The 20369-nt window shown below is 44.5% G+C and overlaps 1 protein-coding gene across 6 annotated transcripts in view; it reads right to left on the reverse strand.

Annotated features, from left to right (window-relative positions):
* rnf175 (ring finger protein 175) overlaps positions 1–17769 on the reverse strand; it is a 42911-nt gene extending 25142 nt beyond the window's left edge. For all 6 annotated transcript variants that reach the window (XR_014392854.1, XM_082977319.1, XM_082977317.1 and 3 more), the window contains exons 1-2: positions 17651–17769; positions 7747–7784 (exon numbers count right to left, since the gene is read on the reverse strand). Coding sequence is in view for 5 of the 6 variants with exons in the window: in XM_082977319.1 (XP_082833445.1) it covers positions 7747–7784; positions 17651–17671 (59 nt within the window). In the remaining variant the exon portion in view is untranslated. The remainder of the gene's footprint in view (positions 1–7746; positions 7785–17650) is intronic.
* Between the last annotated feature and the right edge of the window lie 2600 nt (positions 17770–20369).

Consider the following 20369-nt stretch of genomic DNA (forward strand, 5'->3'; position numbering starts at 1 on the left):
CGTCTGACTGGCTAATCACTGGTTCTACTGTATATAGCAACACCGTCTGACTGGCTAATCACTGGTTCTACTGTATATAGCAACACCGTCTGACTGGCTAATCACTGGTTCTACTGTATATAGCAACACCGCTGCTGCACCGGCTCGCGCGCTAATCACTGGTTCTACTGTATATAGCAACACCGTCTGACTGGCTAATCACTGGTTCTACTGTATATAGCAACACCGTCTGACTGGCTAATCACTGGTTCTACTGTATATAGCAACACCGTCTGACTGGCTAATCACTGGTTCTACTGTATATAGCAACACCGTCTGACTGGCTAATCACTGGTTCTACTGTATATAGCAACACCGTCTGACTGGCTAATCACTGGTTCTACTGTATATAGCAACACCGTCTGACTGGCTAATCACTGGTTCTACTGTATATAGCAACACCGTCTGACTGGCTAATCACTGGTTCTACTGTATATAGCAACACCGTCTGACTGGCTAATCACTGGTTCTACTGTATATAGCAACACCGTCTGACCGGCTAATCACTGGTTCTACTGTATATAGCAACACCGTCTGACCGGCCAATCACTGGTTCTACTGTATATAGCAACACCGTCTGACCGGCTAATCACTGGTTCTACTGTATATAGCAACACCGTCTGACCGGCTAATCACTGGTTCTACTGTATATAGCAACACCGTCTGACCGGCCAATCACTGGTTCTACTGTATATAGCAACACCGTCTGACCGGCTAATCACTGGTTCTACTGTATATAGCAACACCGTCTGACTGGCTAATCACTGGTTCTACTGTATATAGCAACACCGTGTGACCGGCTAATCACTGGTTCTACTGTATATAGCAACACCGTCTGACCGGCTAATCACTGGTTCTACTGTATATAGCAACACCGTCTGACCGGCTAATCACTGGTTCTACTGTATATAGCAACACCGTCTGACTGGCTAATCACTGGTTCTACTGTATATAGCAACACCGTCTGACTGGCTAATCACTGGTTCTACTGTATATAGCAACACCGTCTGACTGGCTAATCACTGGTTCTACTGTATATAGCAACACCGTCTGACTGGCTAATCACTGGTTCTACTGTATATAGCAACACCGTCTGACTGGCTAATCACTGGTTCTACTGTATATAGCAACACCGTCTGACTGGCTAATCACTGGTTCTACTGTATATAGCAACACCGTCTGACTGGCTAATCACTGGTTCTACTGTATATAGCAACACCGTCTGACTGGCTAATCACTGGTTCTACTGTATATAGCAACACCGTCTGACTCGGCCTAATCACTGGTTCTACTGTATATAGCAACACCGTCTGACTGGCTAATCACTGGTTCTACTGTATATAGCAACACCGTCTGACTGGCCAATCACTGGTTCTACTGTATATAGCAACACCGTCTGACTGGCTAATCACTGGTTCTACTGTATATAGCAACACCGTCTGACTGGCTAATCACTGGTTCTACTGTATATAGCAACACCGTCTGACCGGCTAATCACTGGTTCTACTGTATATAGCAACACCGTCTGACCGGCTAATCACTGGTTCTACTGTATATAGCAACACCGTCTGACTGGCTAATCACTGGTTCTACTGTATATAGCAACACCGTCTGACCGGCTAATCACTGGTTCTACTGTATATAGCAACACCGTCTGACCGGCTAATCACTGGTTCTACTGTATATAGCAACACCGTCTGACCGGCTAATCACTGGTTCTACTGTATATAGCAACACCGTCTGACCAGCCAATCACTGGTTCTACTGTATATAGCAACACCGTCTGACCAGGCCAATCACTGGTTCTACTGTATATAGCAACACCGTCTGACTGGCTAATCACTGGTTCTACTGTATATAGCAACACCGTCTGACTGGCTAATCACTGGTTCTACTGTATATAGCAACACCGTCTGACTGGCTAATCACTGGTTCTACTGTATATAGCAACACCGTCTGACTGGCTAATCACTGGTTCTACTGTATATAGCAACACCGTCTGACTGGCTAATCACTGGTTCTACTGTATATAGCAACACCGTCTGACTGGCTAATCACTGGTTCTACTGTATATAGCAACACCGTCTGACTGGCTAATCACTGGTTCTACTGTATATAGCAACACCGTCTGACCGGCTAATCACTGGTTCTACTGTATATAGCAACACCGTCTGACCGGCCAATCACTGGTTCTACTGTATATAGCAACACCGTCTGACCGGCTAATCACTGGTTCTACTGTATATAGCAACACCGTCTGACCGGCTAATCACTGGTTCTACTGTATATAGCAACACCGTCTGACTGGCTAATCACTGGTTCTACTGTATATAGCAACACCGTCTGACTGGCTAATCACTGGTTCTACTGTATATAGCAACACCGTCTGACTGGCCAATCACTGGTTCTACTGTATATAGCAACACCGTCTGACTGGCCAATCACTGGTTGTATATAGTAATATTGTCTGCCTGTCCAATCATGGGTACAATCGAACCTTAGAATGGGCAAAACAAGTGACCTAAGCAACTTTGAGCGTTGTATGATCGTCCGGTACCAGTATCTCAGAAACAGCTGCCCTCCTGGGCTTTTCACGCACGACACTGTCTAACAAGAACGGTGCGACAAACTACAAACATCCAGGCAGTGGTAGTCCTCTGGGGCAAAACTTAACGGAGAACGGCAAGAATCGTGCAAGCTAACAGGTGGAGCACAAACAGGCAAATACCGGCATCTCAGAACGCTTGTTTCACGGATGAGCAATTTTCATCGCACTGGGTTCCACTCCTATCAGCTAAAAACAACAAAAAGCGGTCACCAACACTGGACAATTGAGGAGTGGAAAAACATCGCCTGGAACATGACAGTGAGTTCAGTTTACTAGAGTGTCCTGGTCCGTCTCCCAGACCTCAACCCTATAGAGCGTAATGGGATGAGATGGAACGGGCTGTTAGAATGTACCGACAACTTCTAGAATGCTCTGAAGAATTCAGTCTGTTCTAGAATCAGAGGGGGGGGGGGGGGGGGTTCCGACCTGGCACTAGATGAGGTGTACCTAATAAACTGTCCGGTCAGTGTATAACAAATACTGTCTGACAGTCCAATCATGGTTTCTATATGAGATATTTACGCGGAGTACAGCCTGGATACAGCCATAAGCCGTGGTATATTGGCCATATACCATAAACCCCCAGAGGTGCCTTATTGCTAATTATAAACTGTCATACTCGTGGTATACAGTCTGATATATCACAGCATTCAGCCAATCAGCTTTCAGGGCTCAAACCACCCAGTTTATAATATAGCATTATAAACTGTGTGGTTCGAGCCTTCAAATGCTGATTGGCTGACAGCCATGGTATATCAGACCATATACCACGGGTTTGACAAAACATGTATTTTTACTGCTTTAATAGGTTGGTAACCAGTTTAATAACAGCAATAAGGCACCTCCGCGTTGCGTTGTGCCTAAGAACATCCCTTATCCGTGGTATATTGGCCATATACCATATATGAACTACAGAAGTGATACTTCCTAGCCGCTGTGGCCATATACCACACCTCCTTGGGCCTTATTGCTTAATTATACCATGGCATTGTTGAATACTTGTTTCTGATTGGCTTGAAGGGCATTCTAGAGCGTACATTATTTCCCTATAACGCACGGTATAGAGTACCACAGTATGAGTCATAATACAGGAAATATCAAGATATTCGACTGTATTTACACCCCAAAAGGAAATGCTAATTAGCTGCTAATGTGGCTATCATTAAAAAAAAACTACAAATACCATGATGATCTGGACGAGACTGTCATGACGTTGGCCTGTGGGTAAGGTTTATGACCCCCCATAAATACCTTTCTCCCTTCCCCTCTCTTACTGACCCTACTGAAGGACTTGAATAGCCTGTGTTAAATATAGAGAGTCTGGGAACATCAAACAAATGGGGAAAGGAACCATATTTTGGTAATAAAACCAGTTGGAAATATGCTTTGGAACGTAATGAGTATGGGTTCGGTTGTCATCTGAGACATTATGACTGATGACAGGACGACATAAACTGTACCTGGGAAAGTATACACCCTCTAGTTATCAGAGTAACATGGAATTGTTATGCAATTGAAATGTTTGATATTGAAATTGTTTGTTAGGAGATTAAATGTAATTTTAGCTTCCAAATGAGAGAATTGGGTTTTCATAAGGAAAGTGCCCTGCTTGATCAGATGCCCACCCCTGTGAAGAGACAGGGGTTATAAACGATGAAACACCATCCTCCCCCTCTCCACTATATAAGCCTTTGACGAAAAGATAACCGTTGTTCCAGTACGTGAGGTCTGCAGCCTCTACGTTAGAAGGACACACGTCAAGTACAGAACTAAGCCAACCTCGGCGTGAGCTTTGGTGGCGAATGGTATGAACTACAGAAGTGATACTTCCTAGCCGTTGAGTTAGCAGCGGCCGCTGTGGACGTGGGCTAGGAAAGGACGGACGACGGATCCAGTCTAACAACCAGACGAAGATACCACCACGTATCCAATTTACCACCAGAGACATTCTTCCGAGTAACAGGGAGATCTGTTGGCCAACCCGGCCAGCATCTACGACCAATCTACCGAAGCGCAGCTCAGAGTAAATATTTATTGCATTTTCCTTTTCCAAATGGGCGGTAATTTAGAATGCATAAGATAATGTATTTACGATAGCATAGCTGCTGTTTCTTTGTTCCTAAATCTTCCCGCTCTTTCATTCAAGCCCAACCCCCTTTCCTTTGTGTAACCAGCCATCATGTATGACATCATTTGTATTCGGTGTATTTGTAATTCTGTGTGATTAGTTTAGGTATTTAGTAAATAAATAATTAAACCCAATTTTGTATTGCTGATTCAACTTGTTAGCCAGGGTTCGTGAAGATAGCCAAGAATTTACAACTTTCATTATGAGACTGAAAATAAGATAAGGGTTAATATTGACTGCTATCGATGTAAAATATGACTAAGTATTTTAAGAGTTTATTTGGAAGATAACGGCTCTATAAACGTTCTTCCGTGGTGCCCCGACTTTCTAGTTAATTACATTTACATGATTAGCTTAATCCGGTAATATTAATTACAGAGAAAGGATTTTATAGGTTAGCATGTCATATCACTTAATCCGGCATAGCCAAATACACGACAAGACTGACGAATCAAAGCAAAGGTAAGAATCACTGGATTAACTATCTAATGTTAGCTAAATTTAGTCATGAATAAATTGGCTACATTTCTTTAAATTTACAATTCTCTTAACTGTCTTGTGCAAAATTTTAAATTGACACAATACCTGTTAGCAAAGGTGTCAGCTAGAGATGAGGTGCAAGAGCATGCTGGGATTTGTAGTCTTACACGATGTCTACTTTGACGCTAATTAGCATTTTTCGAATCTGAGAGTAAATAGAGACGAATATATTGATAAAAGTCACCATGTCTGAGAGATTTACACGGTTATCAAAATGTCACGTCAGGGTAAGCCTACACACAAAACATAGTCCTTATTTTAAGTGTTTCTAAAATTCCCTATGGGGGAAAATTAATGGTGGAAAAACTACTGAAACCATTTCCCTGTTTGACCGCTAGGTTTTATGGGTATTATGACAACTCCACTGTGGGGCCTCTATATCAACACGGAGGAATTCAATGGCTATATTTAATTCTTACATATTCTATGTTTTAGTTGCTTTAGAAAATGCAAAAGGCGAATTGAAAACATTGGCATTTGAACTTAATAGAAAATAGAAAAAACTATTTTAATAGAAAAATAATAGAAAACGGATGGTTTCGCTTTAGCTAAACTAGCGAGTCTTGTTTGTCTGGTTACCAAGGCAACTGCTGTAGCTATCTAAGTAAACTTGCTAGCTACTTAGCTATTGGACGTTGCAAAAACATTTCTACCGGCAAAATGTGTTCAATTATACCCATGATATGAAAGGGATAATCAATTTGGGGCTTTATGGGCACTACTAGTACTACATTGGGGCGGCAGGGTAGCCTAGTGGTTAGAGCGTTGGACTGGTAACCGAAAGGTTGCGAGTTCAAATCCCTGAGCTGACAAGGTACAAATCTGTCGTTTCTGCTGCCTGAACAAGGCAGTTAACCCGCTGTTCCCTGGTAGGCCGTCATTGAACATAAGAATTTGTTCTTAACTGACTTGCCTAGTAAAATAAATGTGTTCTCTGGAAAATAATGCAACTCGTGGAAGGTCTGTATCAGCTTTGAGTCGTCTTGGGTATGTCTGTATCGCGAGCGCGGGTGTCTGCAGCGAGTCGTCCTGGGTATGTCTGTATCAGCTTTGAGTCATCTTGGGTATGTCTGTATCAGCTTTGAGTCATCTTGGGTATGTCGTATCAGCTTTGAGTCGACTTGGGTATGTCTGTATCAGCTTTGAGTCGTCTTGGGTATGTCTGTATCAGCTTTGAGTCATCTTGGGTATGTCTATCAGCTTTACACATCTGGATTTTGGGGATTTTCTCCCATTCTTCAAGCTAAATGAGGAGCGGCGGTGAACAGCAATCGTCAAGTCTTTCCACAGATTTTCAATGGGATTCTGGGCTTTGGCTGGGCCACTCAAGGACTTTCACATTGTTCTTCTGTGTGCTTGGGGTCATTGTCCTGTTGGAACATAAATCTTCGCCCCCAGTCTAAGGTCGTTTGCACTCTGAAGCAGGTTCTCTTCAAGGATTTGACTGTATTTGGCTCCGTTCATTGTTCCCTCTACCCTTACCAGTATCCCGGTCCCTGCCACTGAAAAGCATCCCCATAGCATGACGCTGCCACCACCATGCTTCACGGTAGGGACGGTGTTAAACGGGTGATAAGCTGTGCCTGGTTTACTCCAGACATAGCGCTTTGCATTCAGGCCAAATAGTTCACTTTTTTTTGTCTCGTCAGACCACAGAATATTTGACCTTATGACTTTCATAGTCTTTCATGTGCCGTTTTTCTCAGGCATGGCTATAGTCTGACCACTCTCCCATAAAGCCCACTGGTGAAGAGCTGGCAGGTTCTCCCATCTCAGCCAAGGAACTCTGTAGTTCTGTCACAGTGGTCACCTCCCTGACCAAGGTCATTCTTGCCCGGGTTCTTCAGTTTGGTGGGACGGCCAGCTCTAGGCAGAGTCTGGGTAGTTCCATATTTTTCCCCATTTCCCAATGATAGAAACTTTCAACACTCTAGAAATTGTTTTATGCCCTTCCCCAGATATAGAATTATGATGAGGCAGAGGTTATATCTGAGATCTACAGACAGTTCCTTGGACTTCATGGTATAGTTTCTACACTGTCAACTGTGGGACCTTTATATAGACAGGTGTGTGTCAAGGATGATCAAAGGAGATTGGATGCACCTGAGCTCAATTTGGAGTGTCATAACAAAGGGGTGTGAATACTTATGTAAATTAGGTTTTTCCCATTTACAATAAATTTGAACACATTTCTAAAAACATGTTTTCACTTTGTCATTATGGGGTATTGTGATGTCATTATGGGGTATTGTGATGTCATTATGGGGTATTGTGATGTCATTATGGGGTATTGTGATGTCATTATGGGGTATTGTGTGTAGATGGGTGAGAGAAAACAAAGAATTTAATCCATTGTGAATTCAGTCTGTAACACAACAAAATGTGGAATAAGTCAAGGGGTATGAATACTTTCTCACTGTCCAGGACTTACTTCCAGTTCTCCCTGTGAGACATTTTCAGGAGATCCCCCTAGAAGAGAGAGAGAGGGGGAGAGAAGAGAGAGAGGGGGGAGGAGAGAGAGAGAGGGGGGAGAGAGAGAGAGAGAGGGGGAGAGAGAGAGAGAGAGGGGAGAGAGAGAGAGAGAGAGAGAGAGAGAGGGTGGGAGGAGAGAGAAAGAGGGGGGTGGAGGGATAGAGAGAGAGAGAGAGAGAGGTGGAGGGAGAGAGAGACAGGAGGAGAGAGAGAGGGGGGTGGAGGGATAGAGAGAGAGAGAGAGAGAGGTGGAGGGAGAGAGAGACAGGAGGAGAGAGAGAGGGGGGTGGAGGGATAGAGAGAGAGAGAGAGAGTTCTGTTAGAACTCACCAAAAACTACACTTATCTAGGACTAAATATCAGCAACACAGGTAGCTTTCACATGGCTGTGAACGAGCTGAGAGACAAAGCGAGAAGAGCATCTATGCCATTAAAAGGAACATTAAAATCGAAATTCCAATTAGAATCTGGCTCAAAATGTTCCAATCAGTTATAGAACCAGTTGCTCTAAAATGGCAGTAAAGAATGGGGTCCACTCTCTAATAATGAATTTACCAAATGGGGAAAAACATCCAATCGAAATACTGCATGCAGAGCCATCACATTTTACAGTCATCTAAAAACAAGTGACCCCAAAACATTACATCACACAGTTCTACAACGTCAAGAGATGAAACCAGAGTCCACTCAGCCAGCTGGTTCTGAGGCCCAGTTCACTAACCCAAACCAACCCCACAGAGCCTCAGGACAGCAGTCAGCCAGCTGGTTCTGAGGCTCAGTTCACTAACCCAAACCAACCCCATAGAGCCTCAGGACAGCAGTCAGCCAGCTGGTTCTGAGGCTCAGTTCACTAACCCAAACCAACCCCATAGAGTCTCAGGACAGCAGTCAGCCAGCTGGTTCTGAGGCTCAGTTCACTAACCCAAACCAACCCCATACATATGGTATTTGTCTCTAAACAGACAGTACATGGTGGCAGACTATCTGACCACTGTGACTGATAGAAAACTGAGGAAAACACTGACTAGGTACAGACTCAGAGAGCTCAGTCCGGCTATAGAGACCGGTCGTCACAGACAAACCTGGCTGCCCAGAGAGGACAGGCTGGCTGTCCAGAGAGGACAGTCTGGCTGTCCAGAGAGGACAGTCTGGCTATAGAGACCGGTCGTCACAGACAAACCTGGCTGCCCAGAGAGGACAGTCTGGCTATAGAGACTGGTCGTCACAGACAAACCTGGCTGTCCAGAGAGGACAGGCTGGCTATAGAGACCGGTCATCACAGACAAACCTGGCTGTCCAGAGAGGACAGTCTGGCTATAGAGACTGGTCGTCACAGACAAACCTGGCTGTCCAGAGAGGACAGTCTGGCTATAGAGACCGGTCGTCACAGACAAACAGGCTGGCTGAGAGGACAGGCTGGCTGTCCAGAGAGGACAGGCTGGCTGTCCAGAGAGGACAGGCTGTGCTCACTCTGCTCCAGGGGAGAGGTAGAGACAGAGCTGCATTTCCTATTACACTGTGACAAATACTCACACCTAAGAGAATATTTCTTTCCCAAAATTATAATTCAATACAAAGAATTTCAAACTATAAAAGATGAAGAAAAAAATCTAATATTTATTGGGTGAAAAGCCAAAATGTTTTGTCAGCCAAATATGTGTCCTCCTGCCACAACCTGAGGGACAGACAGATATGTGTCCTCCTGTCTCAACCTGAGGGACAGACAGATATGTGTCCTCCTGCCACAACCTGAGGGACAGACAGACAGATATGTGTCCTCCTACCACAACCTGGGGGACAGACAGATATGTGTCCTCCTACCACAACCTGAGGGACAGACAGATATGTGTCCTCCTGTCTCAACCTGAGGGACAAACAGATATGTGTCCTCCTGCCACAACCTGAGGGACAGACAGACAGATATGTGTCCTCCTACCACAACCTGGGGGACAGACAGATATGTGTCCTCCTACCACAACCTGAGGGACAGACAGATATGTGTCCTCCTGCCACAACCTGAGGGACAGACAGATATGTGTCCTCCTGCCACAACCTGAGGGACAGACAGATATGTGTCCTCCTACCACAACCTGAGGGACAGACAGATATGTCCTCCTGTCTCAACCTGAGGGACAGCCAGTGAAAAGTGCAATGTAATGTGGATAATATTTCCCATGTAGTTTTGTTTTGTCTTTCATACCGGCATGTGTCTTCTCAGTCATGTTGACACTGGTCTACTACCGTCGCTTTAATGTATTGTTGTTCTGATTAATATTGTTGTTGTAGTTGCTGTTGAATCCCATTTCCACTACTACTATTATTATTGCTGTTGGTCCCACCATTTTTGTTATATGTATACTTTGACAATGTAAGTAATTTAACTTTCCATGTCAATAAAGTCTACTGAATTTAATTGAAAGAGAGAGAGAATTAAAAAAAAAATGGGACAAACATCGAACTGAGAGACTGAATGCAGAATTCTGCAAAACTATCCTCTGTGTACAACGTAAAACAGCAAATAATGCAGAGCAGAATTAGGCCGATACCCGCTAATTATCAAAATACAGAAAAGAGCCGTTAAATTCTACAACCACCTAAAAGGAAGCGATTCCCAAACCTTCCATAACAAGGCCGTCACCTATAGTTGAAGTCGGAAGTTTACATACACCTTAGCCAAATTCATTTAAACTCAGTTTTTCACAAATCCTGACATTTAATCCTAGTATAAATTCCCTGTCTTAGGTCAGTTAGGATCACCACTTTATTTTAAGAATGTGAAATGTCAGAATAATAGTAGAGAGAATGATTTATTTCAGCTTTCATCACCTTCCCAGTGGGTCAGAAGTTTATATACGCTCAATTAGTATTTGGTAGCATTGCCTTTACATTGTTTAACTTGGGTAAAACGTTTCGGGTAGCCTTCCACAAGCTTCCCACAAAAAGTTGGGTGAATTTTGGCCCATTCCTCCTGACAAAGATGGTGTAACTGAGTCAGGTTTGTAGGCCTCCTTGCTCGCACACGCTTTTTCAGTTCTGCCCACAAATTTTCTATGGGATTGAGGTCAGGGCTTTGTGATGGCCACTCCAATACCTTGACTTTGTTGTCCTTAAGTCATTTTGCCACAACTTTGGAAGTATGCTTGGGGTCATTGTCCACTTGGAAGACCCATTTGCGACCAAGCTTTAACTTCCTGACTGATGTCTTGAGATGTTGCATCAATATAACCACATAATTTTCCTGCCTCATGATGCCATCTATTTTGTGAAGTGCACCAGTCCCTCCTGCAGCAAAGCACCCCCACAACATGATGCTGCCACCCCCGTGCTTCACGGTTGGGATGGTGTTCTTCGGCTTGCAAGCCTCCCCCTTTTTCCTCCAAACATAACGATGGTCATTAAGGCCAAACAGTTCTATTTTTGTTTCATCAGACCAGAGGACATTTCTCCAAAAAGTACGATCTTTGTCGTCATGTGCAGTTGCAAACCGTAGTCTGTCTTTTTTATGGTGGTTTTGGAGCAGTGGCTTCTTCCTTGCTGAGCGGCCTTTCAGGTTATGTCGATATAGGACTCGTTTTACTGTGGATATAGATACTTTTGTACCTGTTTCCTCCAGCATCTTCACAAGGTCCTTTGCTGTTGTTCTGGGATTGACTTGCACTTTTTGCACCAAAGTACGTTAATCTCTAGGAGACAGAACGCGTCTCCTTCCTGAGCGGTATGACGGCTGCGTAGTCCCATGGTGTTTATACTTGTGTACTATTGTTTGTACAGATGAACGTGGTACCTTCAGGCGTTTGGAAATCGCTCCCAAGGATGAACCAGACTTGTGCCGGTCTACAATTTTGTTTCTGAGGTCTTGGCTGATTTCTTTTGATTTTCCCATGATGTCAAGCAAAGAGGCACGGAGTTTGAAGGTAGGCCTTGAAATACATCCACAGGTACACCTCCAATTGACTCAAATGATGTCAATCAGCCTATCAGAAGCTTCTAAAGCCATGACATCATTATCTGGAATTCTCCAAGCTGTTTAAAAGCACAGTCAACTTAGTGTATATAAACTTCTGACCCGCTGGAATTGTGATACAGTGAATTATAAGTGAAATAATCTGTCTGTAAACAATTGTTGGAAAAATGACTTTTGTCATTCACAAAGTAGATGTCCTAACCAACTTGCCAAAACTATAGTTTGTTAACAAGAAATGTGTGGAGTGGTTGAAAAACGAGTTTTAATGACTCCAACCTAAGTGTATGTAAACTTCCAACTTCAACTATACATAGAGATGAACCTGGAGAAGAGTCCCCCTAAGCAAGCTGGTCCTGGGGCTGTTCACAAACACAAACAGACCCTACAGAGCCACAGGACAGCAACACAATTAGACCCAACCAAATCATGAGGAAACAAAAAGATCATTACTTGACACATTGGAAAGAATTAACAAAAAAACAGAGCAAACTAGAATGATATTTGGCCCTAAACAGAGAGAACACAGTGGCAGAATAACTGACCACTGGGACTGACCCAAACTTAAGGAAAGCTTTGACTATGTACAGACTCAGTGAGCGTAGCCTTGCTATTGAGAAAGGCCGCCGTAGGCAGACCTGGCTCTCAAGAGAAGACAGGCTATGTGCACACTGCCCACAAAATGAGGTGGAAACTGAGCTGCACTTCCTAACCTCCTGCCAAATGTCAAATCAAATTTTATTCGTCACATGCGCAGAATACAACAGGTGTAGACCTTACAGTGAAATGCTTACTTACAAGCCCCTAAACAACAATGCAATTAAAAAAAAAATACAGATAAGAATAACAAATAAAAGTAACAAGTAATTAAAGAGCAGCAGTAAAATAACAATGTGGAGCCTATATACAGGGTATTACCGGTACAGAGTCAATGTGGAGGCTATATACAGGGGAGTACCGGTACAGAGTCAATGTGGAGACTATATACAGGGGGGTACCGGTACAGAGTCAATGTGGAGGCTATATACAGGGGAGTACCGGTACAGAGTCAATGTGGAGGCTATATACAGGGGGGTACCGGTACAGAGTCAATGTGGAGGCTATATACAGGGGGTACCGGTACAGAGTCAATGTGGAGGCTATATACAGGGGGTACCGGTACAGAGTCAATGTGGAGGCTATATACAGGGGGTACCGGTACAGAGTCAATGTGGAGGCTATATACAGGGGGTACCGGTACAGAGTCAATGTGGAGGCTATATACAGGGTAGTACCGGTACAGAGTCAATGTGGAGGCTATATACAGGGGGTACCGGTACAGAGTCAATGTGGAGGCTATATACAGGGTATTACGGTACAGAGTCAATGTGGAGGCTATATACAGGGGGTACCGGTACAGAGTCAATGTGGAGGCTATATACAGGGGGTACCGGTACAGAGTCAATGTGGAGGCTATATACAGGGGGTACCGGTACAGAGTCAATGTGGAGGCTATATACAGGGGGTACCGGTACAGAGTCAATGTGGAGGCTATATACAGGGGGTACCGGTACAGAGTCAATGTGGAGGCTATATACAGGGGGTTACCGGTACAGAGTCAATGTGGAGGCTATATACAGGGGGTACCGGTACAGAGTCAATGTGGAGGCTATATACAGGGGGTACCGGTACAGAGTCAATGTGGAGGCTATATACAGGGGGTACCGGTACAGAGTCAATGTGGAGGCTATATACAGGGGGTACCGGTACAGAGTCAATGTGGAGGCTATATACAGGGGGGTACCGGTACAGAGTCAATGTGGAGGCTATATACAGGGGGGTACCGGTACAGAGTCAATGTGGAGGCTATATACAGGGGGGTACCGGTACAGAGTCAATGTGGAGGCTATATACAGGGGGTACCGGTACAGAGTCAATGTGGAGGCTATATACAGGGGGTACCGGTACAGAGTCAATGTGGAGGCTATATACAGGGGGTACCGGTACAGAGTCAATGTGGAGGCTATATACAGGGGGGTACCGGTACAGAGTCAATGTGGAGGCTATATACAGGGGGTACCGGTACAGAGTCAATGTGGAGGCTATATACAGGGGGTACCGGTACAGAGTCAATGTGGAGGCTATATACAGGGGGTACCGGTACAGAGTCAATGTGGAGGCTATATACAGGGGGTACCGGTACAGAGTCAATGTGGAGGCTATATACAGGGGGTACCGGTACAGAGTCAATGTGGAGGCTATATACAGGGGGTACCGGTACAGAGTCAATGTGGAGGCTATATACAGGGGGTACCGGTACAGAGTCAATGTGGAGGCTATATACAGGGGGTACCGGTACAGAGTCAATGTGGAGGCTATATACAGGGGGTACCGGTACAGAGTCAATGTGGAGGCTATATACAGGGGGGTACCGGTACAGAGTCAATGTGGAGGCTATATACAGGGGGGTACCGGTACAGAGTCAATGTGGAGGCTATATACAGGGGGGTACCGGTACAGAGTCAATGTGGAGGCTATATACAGGGGGTACCGGTACAGAGTCAATGTGGAGGCTATATACAGGGGGTACCGGTACAGAGTCAATGTGGAGGCTATATACAGGGGGGTACCGGTACAGAGTCAATGTGGAGGCTATATACAGGGGGTACCGGTACAGAGTCAATGTGGAGGCTATATACAGGGGGTACCGGTACAGAGTCAATGTGGAGGCTATATACAGGGGGTACCGGTACAGAGTCAATGTGGAGGCTATATACAGGGGGGTACCGGTACAGAGTCAATGTGGAGGCTATATACAGGGGGTACCGGTACAGAGTCAATGTGGAGGCTATATACAGGGGGGTACCGGTACAGAGTCAATGTGGAGGCTATATACAGGGGGTACCGGTACAGAGTCAATGTGGAGGCTATATACAGGGGGGTACCGGTACAGAGTCAATGTGGAGGCTATATACGGGGGGTACCGGTACAGAGTCAATGTGGAGGCTATATACAGGGGGGGTACCGGTACAGAGTCAATGTGGAGGCTATATACAGGGGGGGTACCGGTACAGAGTCAATGTGGAGGCTATATACAGGGGGTACCGGTACAGAGTCAATGTGGAGGCTATATACAGGGGAGTACCGGTACAGAGTCAATGTGGAGGCTATATACAGGGGGTACCGGTACAGAGTCAATGTGGAGGCTATATACAGGGGGTACCGGTACAGAGTCAATGTGGAGGCTATATACAGGGGGGTACCGATACAGAGTCAATGTGGAGGCTATATACAGGGGGGTACCGGTACAGAGTCAATGTGGAGGCTATATACAGGGGGGTACCGGTACAGAGTCAATGTGGAGGCTATATACAGGGGGTACCGGTACAGAGTCAATGTGGAGGTTATATACAGGGGGTACCGGTACAGAGTCAATGTGGAGGCTATATACAGGGGGGTACCGATACAGAGTCAATGTGGAGGCTATATACAGGGGGTACCGGTACAGAGTCAATGTGGAGGCTATATACAGGGGGTACCGGTACAGAGTCAATGTGGAGGTTATATACAGGGGGTACCGGTACAGAGTCAATGTGGAGGCTATATACAGGGGGGTACCGATACAGAGTCAATGTGGAGGCTATATACAGGGGGTACCGGTACAGAGTCAATGTGGAGGCTATATACAGGGGGGTACCGGTACAGAGTCAATGTGGAGGCTATATACAGGGGGTACCGGTACAGAGTCAATGTGGAGGCTATATACAGGGGGGTACCGATACAGAGTCAATGTGGAGGCTATATACGGGGGGTACCGGTACAGAGTCAATGTGGAGGCTATATACAGGGGGGGTACCGGTACAGAGTCAATGTGGAGGCTATATACAGGGGGGGTACCAGTACAGAGTCAATGTGGAGGCTATATACAGGGGGTACCGGTACAGAGTCAATGTGGAGGCTATATACAGGGGAGTACCGGTACAGAGTCAATGTGGAGGCTATATACAGGAGGTACCAGTACAGAGTCAATGTGGAGGCTATATACAGGGGGTACCAGTACAGAGTCAATGTGGAGACTATATACAGGGGGTACCAGTACAGAGTCAATGTGGAGACTATATACAGGGGGTACCGGTACAGAGTCAATGTGGAGGTTATATACAGGGGGTACCGGTTAGTTGAGGTAATACGTACACGAAGGTAGAGTCATTAAAGTGAATAGATGATGACAACAGAGAGTAGCAGCGCTGTAAAAAAAAAGGGGGGGGAGCAATGCAAATAGTCTGGGTAGCCATTTGACTAGATGTTCAGGAGTCTTATGGCTTGGGGGTAGAAGCTGTTTAGAATCATCTTGGACCTAGACTTGGCGCTCCGGTACCGCTTGCCGTGCGGTAGCAGAGAGAACAGACTATGACTAGGGTGGCTGGAGTCATTGACAATTTTTCGGGCCTTCCTCTGACACCGCCTGGTGTAGAGGTCCTGGATGGCAGGAAGCTTTTCCCCAGTGATGTACTGGGCCGTTCGCACTACCCTCTGTAGTGCCTTATGGTCAGATGCCGAGCAGTTGCCATACCAGGTAGTGATGCAACCCTTCAGGATGCTCTCGCTGGTGCAGCTGTAGAACCTTTAGAGGATCTGAGGACCCATGCAAAATCTTTTCAGTCTCCTGAGGGGGAAAAGGTTTTGTCGTGCCCTCTTCAAATGTATGACCATATTAGAGACACATATTTCCCTCAGATTACACAGATCCACAAAGAATTAGAAAACAAATCCAATTTTGATAAACTCCCATATCTACTGGGTGAAATACCACAGCGTGCCATCACAGCAGCAAGATGTATGACCTGTTGCCACAAGAAAAGGTCAACCAGTGAAGAACAAACACCATTGTAAATAGAAATATGTTTATTTATATTTTATCATTTTGTACTTTAACTATTTGCACATCATTACAACACTGTATATAGACATAATATGACATTTGAAATGTCTTTATTCTTTTGGAACTTCTGTGAGTGTAATGTTTACTGTTCATTTTATTGTTTATTTCACTTGTGTTTATTATCTATTTCACTTGCTTTGGCAACGTTAACATAAGTTTCCCCCATGCCAATAAAGATCCTTAAATTGAATTGAATTGAGATGAAAAGAGAGAGAGAAGAGAGAATACAGGGGCGTATTCATTACGGAAACTGTTTACCAAACGGAAGCAAACAGAGAACTAAACGTGAGTATCTATTGGACAAAATTCAACTAGGTCCCGCCCCATTACGTTCTGTTTGCTTCCCGTTTAAAATAAACGTTTGTATTGTTGTTGTTGTTGCTACAGAACCGGCGTAATGAATACACCCCAGATCTAATACGTTTCTTAGCGAAAAGTGTATCATTCATAGTAACGTTACACGGTTAGTCTACACTTGATCTAGCTAACTTTACAACAAACAACAAAAAAATAGCCGACGTTAACCTAGATGATGTGTTGATTATAAAATGTCTACAATAGCGTTGGATCTAAAAAAAAAACAACTAAAACATTTAAAATAAAATAAAATCATATGATTAACGTTACTAGGCTATGTAGCTATCAAAGCAAAACCGTGTGGAGAGAAAAAACGGGGAGCTTTTTATGTTGCCACCACACCCCTGTTTTAGTAGAATAACCTAGTTTGCTATTTAACTCGTTGTGATACTGAGGGAATATCACAAATCTACCTAGATATTTTCAGGTTAAAAACACACAACGACACAACGAAAACCGCTAGAGCTAACGTGCTAGCTAGCTAGCTAGCATTTAGCTTACAACCACGTTATACATGCTGTCAATTCACCTCGATTATAACGTAAGCATAACGTTAATTGGTAGCTATAACTAGCAATAAAGACAGGCCGTTGTAAAGCAGTAGATGACAATTATAAGCTTTACCTGGGGTTGCACTCCAGCCATATGTCCTGTTGTTATTGTAGCTAACTAGCTAGCCGGTTGGCTAAAGACAGCTAAACACCGGCCCCAACACACACTGACAGCTGCGCTGACAACGTAGCAATTACACTTAAAAAACTTCGTAGTTTACGTAAAACAGCCTCACAGAAAAGCGTTTTTAAAAATAAAAAAAAGGTGCTTGATCGATTTGTTTTTTCATTGTATTTAACTTTTATTTAATTTGGCAAGTCAGTTAAAGAACACTTTCTTATTTTATAATGACATACCAAAAAGGCCTCCTGCGGGGATATATAGGACAAAACACACTTCACGACAAGAGAGACACTACATAAAGAGAGACCTAGGACGATAACACAGCATGGTAGCAACACAACATAACAACACAGCATGGTAGCAACACAACATAACAACACAGCATGGTAGCAACACAACATAACAACACAGCATGGTAGAAACACAACATAACAACACAGCATGGCAGCAACACCACGTGACAACACAGCATGGTAGCAACACAACATAACAACACAGCATGGCAGCAACACCACGTGACAACACAGCATGGTAGCAACACAACATAACAACACAGCATGGTAGCAACACAACATAACAACACAGCATGGTAGCAACACAACATAACAACACAGCATGGCAGCAACACCACGTGACAACACAGCATGGTAGCAACACAACATAACAACACAGCATGGCAGCAACACCACGTGACAACACAGCATGGTAGCAACACAGCATGGCAGCAACACCACGTGACAACACAGCATGGTAGCAACACAACATAACAACACAGCATGGCAGCAACACCACATGACAACACAGCATGGTAGCAACACAACATAACAACACAGCATGGCAGCAACACCACGTGACAACACAGCATGGTAGCAACACAACATGACAACACAACATGGTAGCAACACAACATAACGACACAGCATGGTAGCAACACAACATGACAACACAGCATGGTAGCAACACCACATGACAACACAGCATGGTAGCAACACAACATGACAACACAGCATGGTTGCAACACAACATGACAACACAGCATGGTAGCAACACCACATGACAACACAGCATGGTAGCAACACAACATAACAACACAGCATGGTAGAAACACAACATGACAACACAGCATGGTAGCAACACAACATGACAACAACATGGTAGGAACACAACATGACAACAACATGGTAGGAACACAACATGACAACACAGCATGGTAGCAACACAACATGGTAGCAACACAACATGACAACAACATGGTAAGAACACAACATGACAACACAACATGGTAGCAACACAACATAACGACACAGCATGGTAGCAACACAACATGACAACACAGCATGGTAGCAACACCACATGACAACACAGCATGGTAGCAACACAACATGACAACACAGCATGGTAGCAACACAACATGACAACACAGCATGGCAGCAACACCACGTGACAACACAGCATGGTAGCAACACAACATAACAACACAGCATGGCAGCAACACCACGTGACAACACAGCATGGTAGCAACACAACATGACAACACAACATGGTAGCAACACAACATAACGACACAGCATGGTAGAAACACAACATGACGACACAGCATGGTAGCAACACCACATGACAACACAGCATGGTAGCAACACAACATGACAACACAGCATGGTAGCAACACAACATGACAACACAGCATGGTAGCAACACCACATGACAACACAGCATGGTAGCAACACAACATAACAACACAGCATGGTAGGAACACAACATGACAACACAGCATGGTAGCAACACAACATGGTAGGAACACAACATGACAACAACATGGTAGGAACACAACATGACAACAACATGGTAGGAACACAACATGACAACACAGCATGGTAGAAACACAACATGGTAGCAACACAACATGACAACAACATGGTAGGAACACAACATGACAACACAACATGGTAGCAACACAACATAACGACACAGCATGGTAGCAACACAACATGACAACACAGCATGGTAGCAACACCACATGACAACACAGCATGGTAGCAACACAACATGACAACACAGCATGGTAGCAACACAACATGACAACACAGCATGGCAGCGACACCACGTGACAACACAGCATGGTAGCAACACAACATAACAACACAGCATGGCAGCAACACCACGTGACAACACAGCATGGTAGCAACACAACATGACAACACAACATGGTAGCAACACAACATAACGACACAGCATGGTAGCAACACAACATGACAACACAGCATGGTAGCAACACCACATGACAACACAGCATGGTAGCAACACAACATGACAACACAGCATGGTAGCAACACAACATGACAACACAGCATGGTAGAAACACCACATGACAACACAGCATGGTAGCAACACAACATAACAACACAGCATGGTAGAAACACCACATGCCAACACAGCATGGTAGCAACACAACATGGTAGGAACACAACATGACAACAACATGGTAGGAACACAACATGACAACAACATGGTAGGAACACAACATGACAACACAGCATGGTAGCAACACAACATGGTAGCAACACAACATGACAACACAGCATGGTAGGAACACAACATGCACACAGCGACACAACATGGTAGCAAAACAACATGACAACACAACATGGTAGCAACACAACATGACAAC

The sequence above is a fragment of the Salmo salar genome, chromosome 07, assembly GCF_965601325.2.
Source record: "Salmo salar chromosome 07, fSalSal1, whole genome shotgun sequence".
Taxonomy (NCBI): domain Eukaryota; kingdom Metazoa; phylum Chordata; class Actinopteri; order Salmoniformes; family Salmonidae; genus Salmo; species Salmo salar.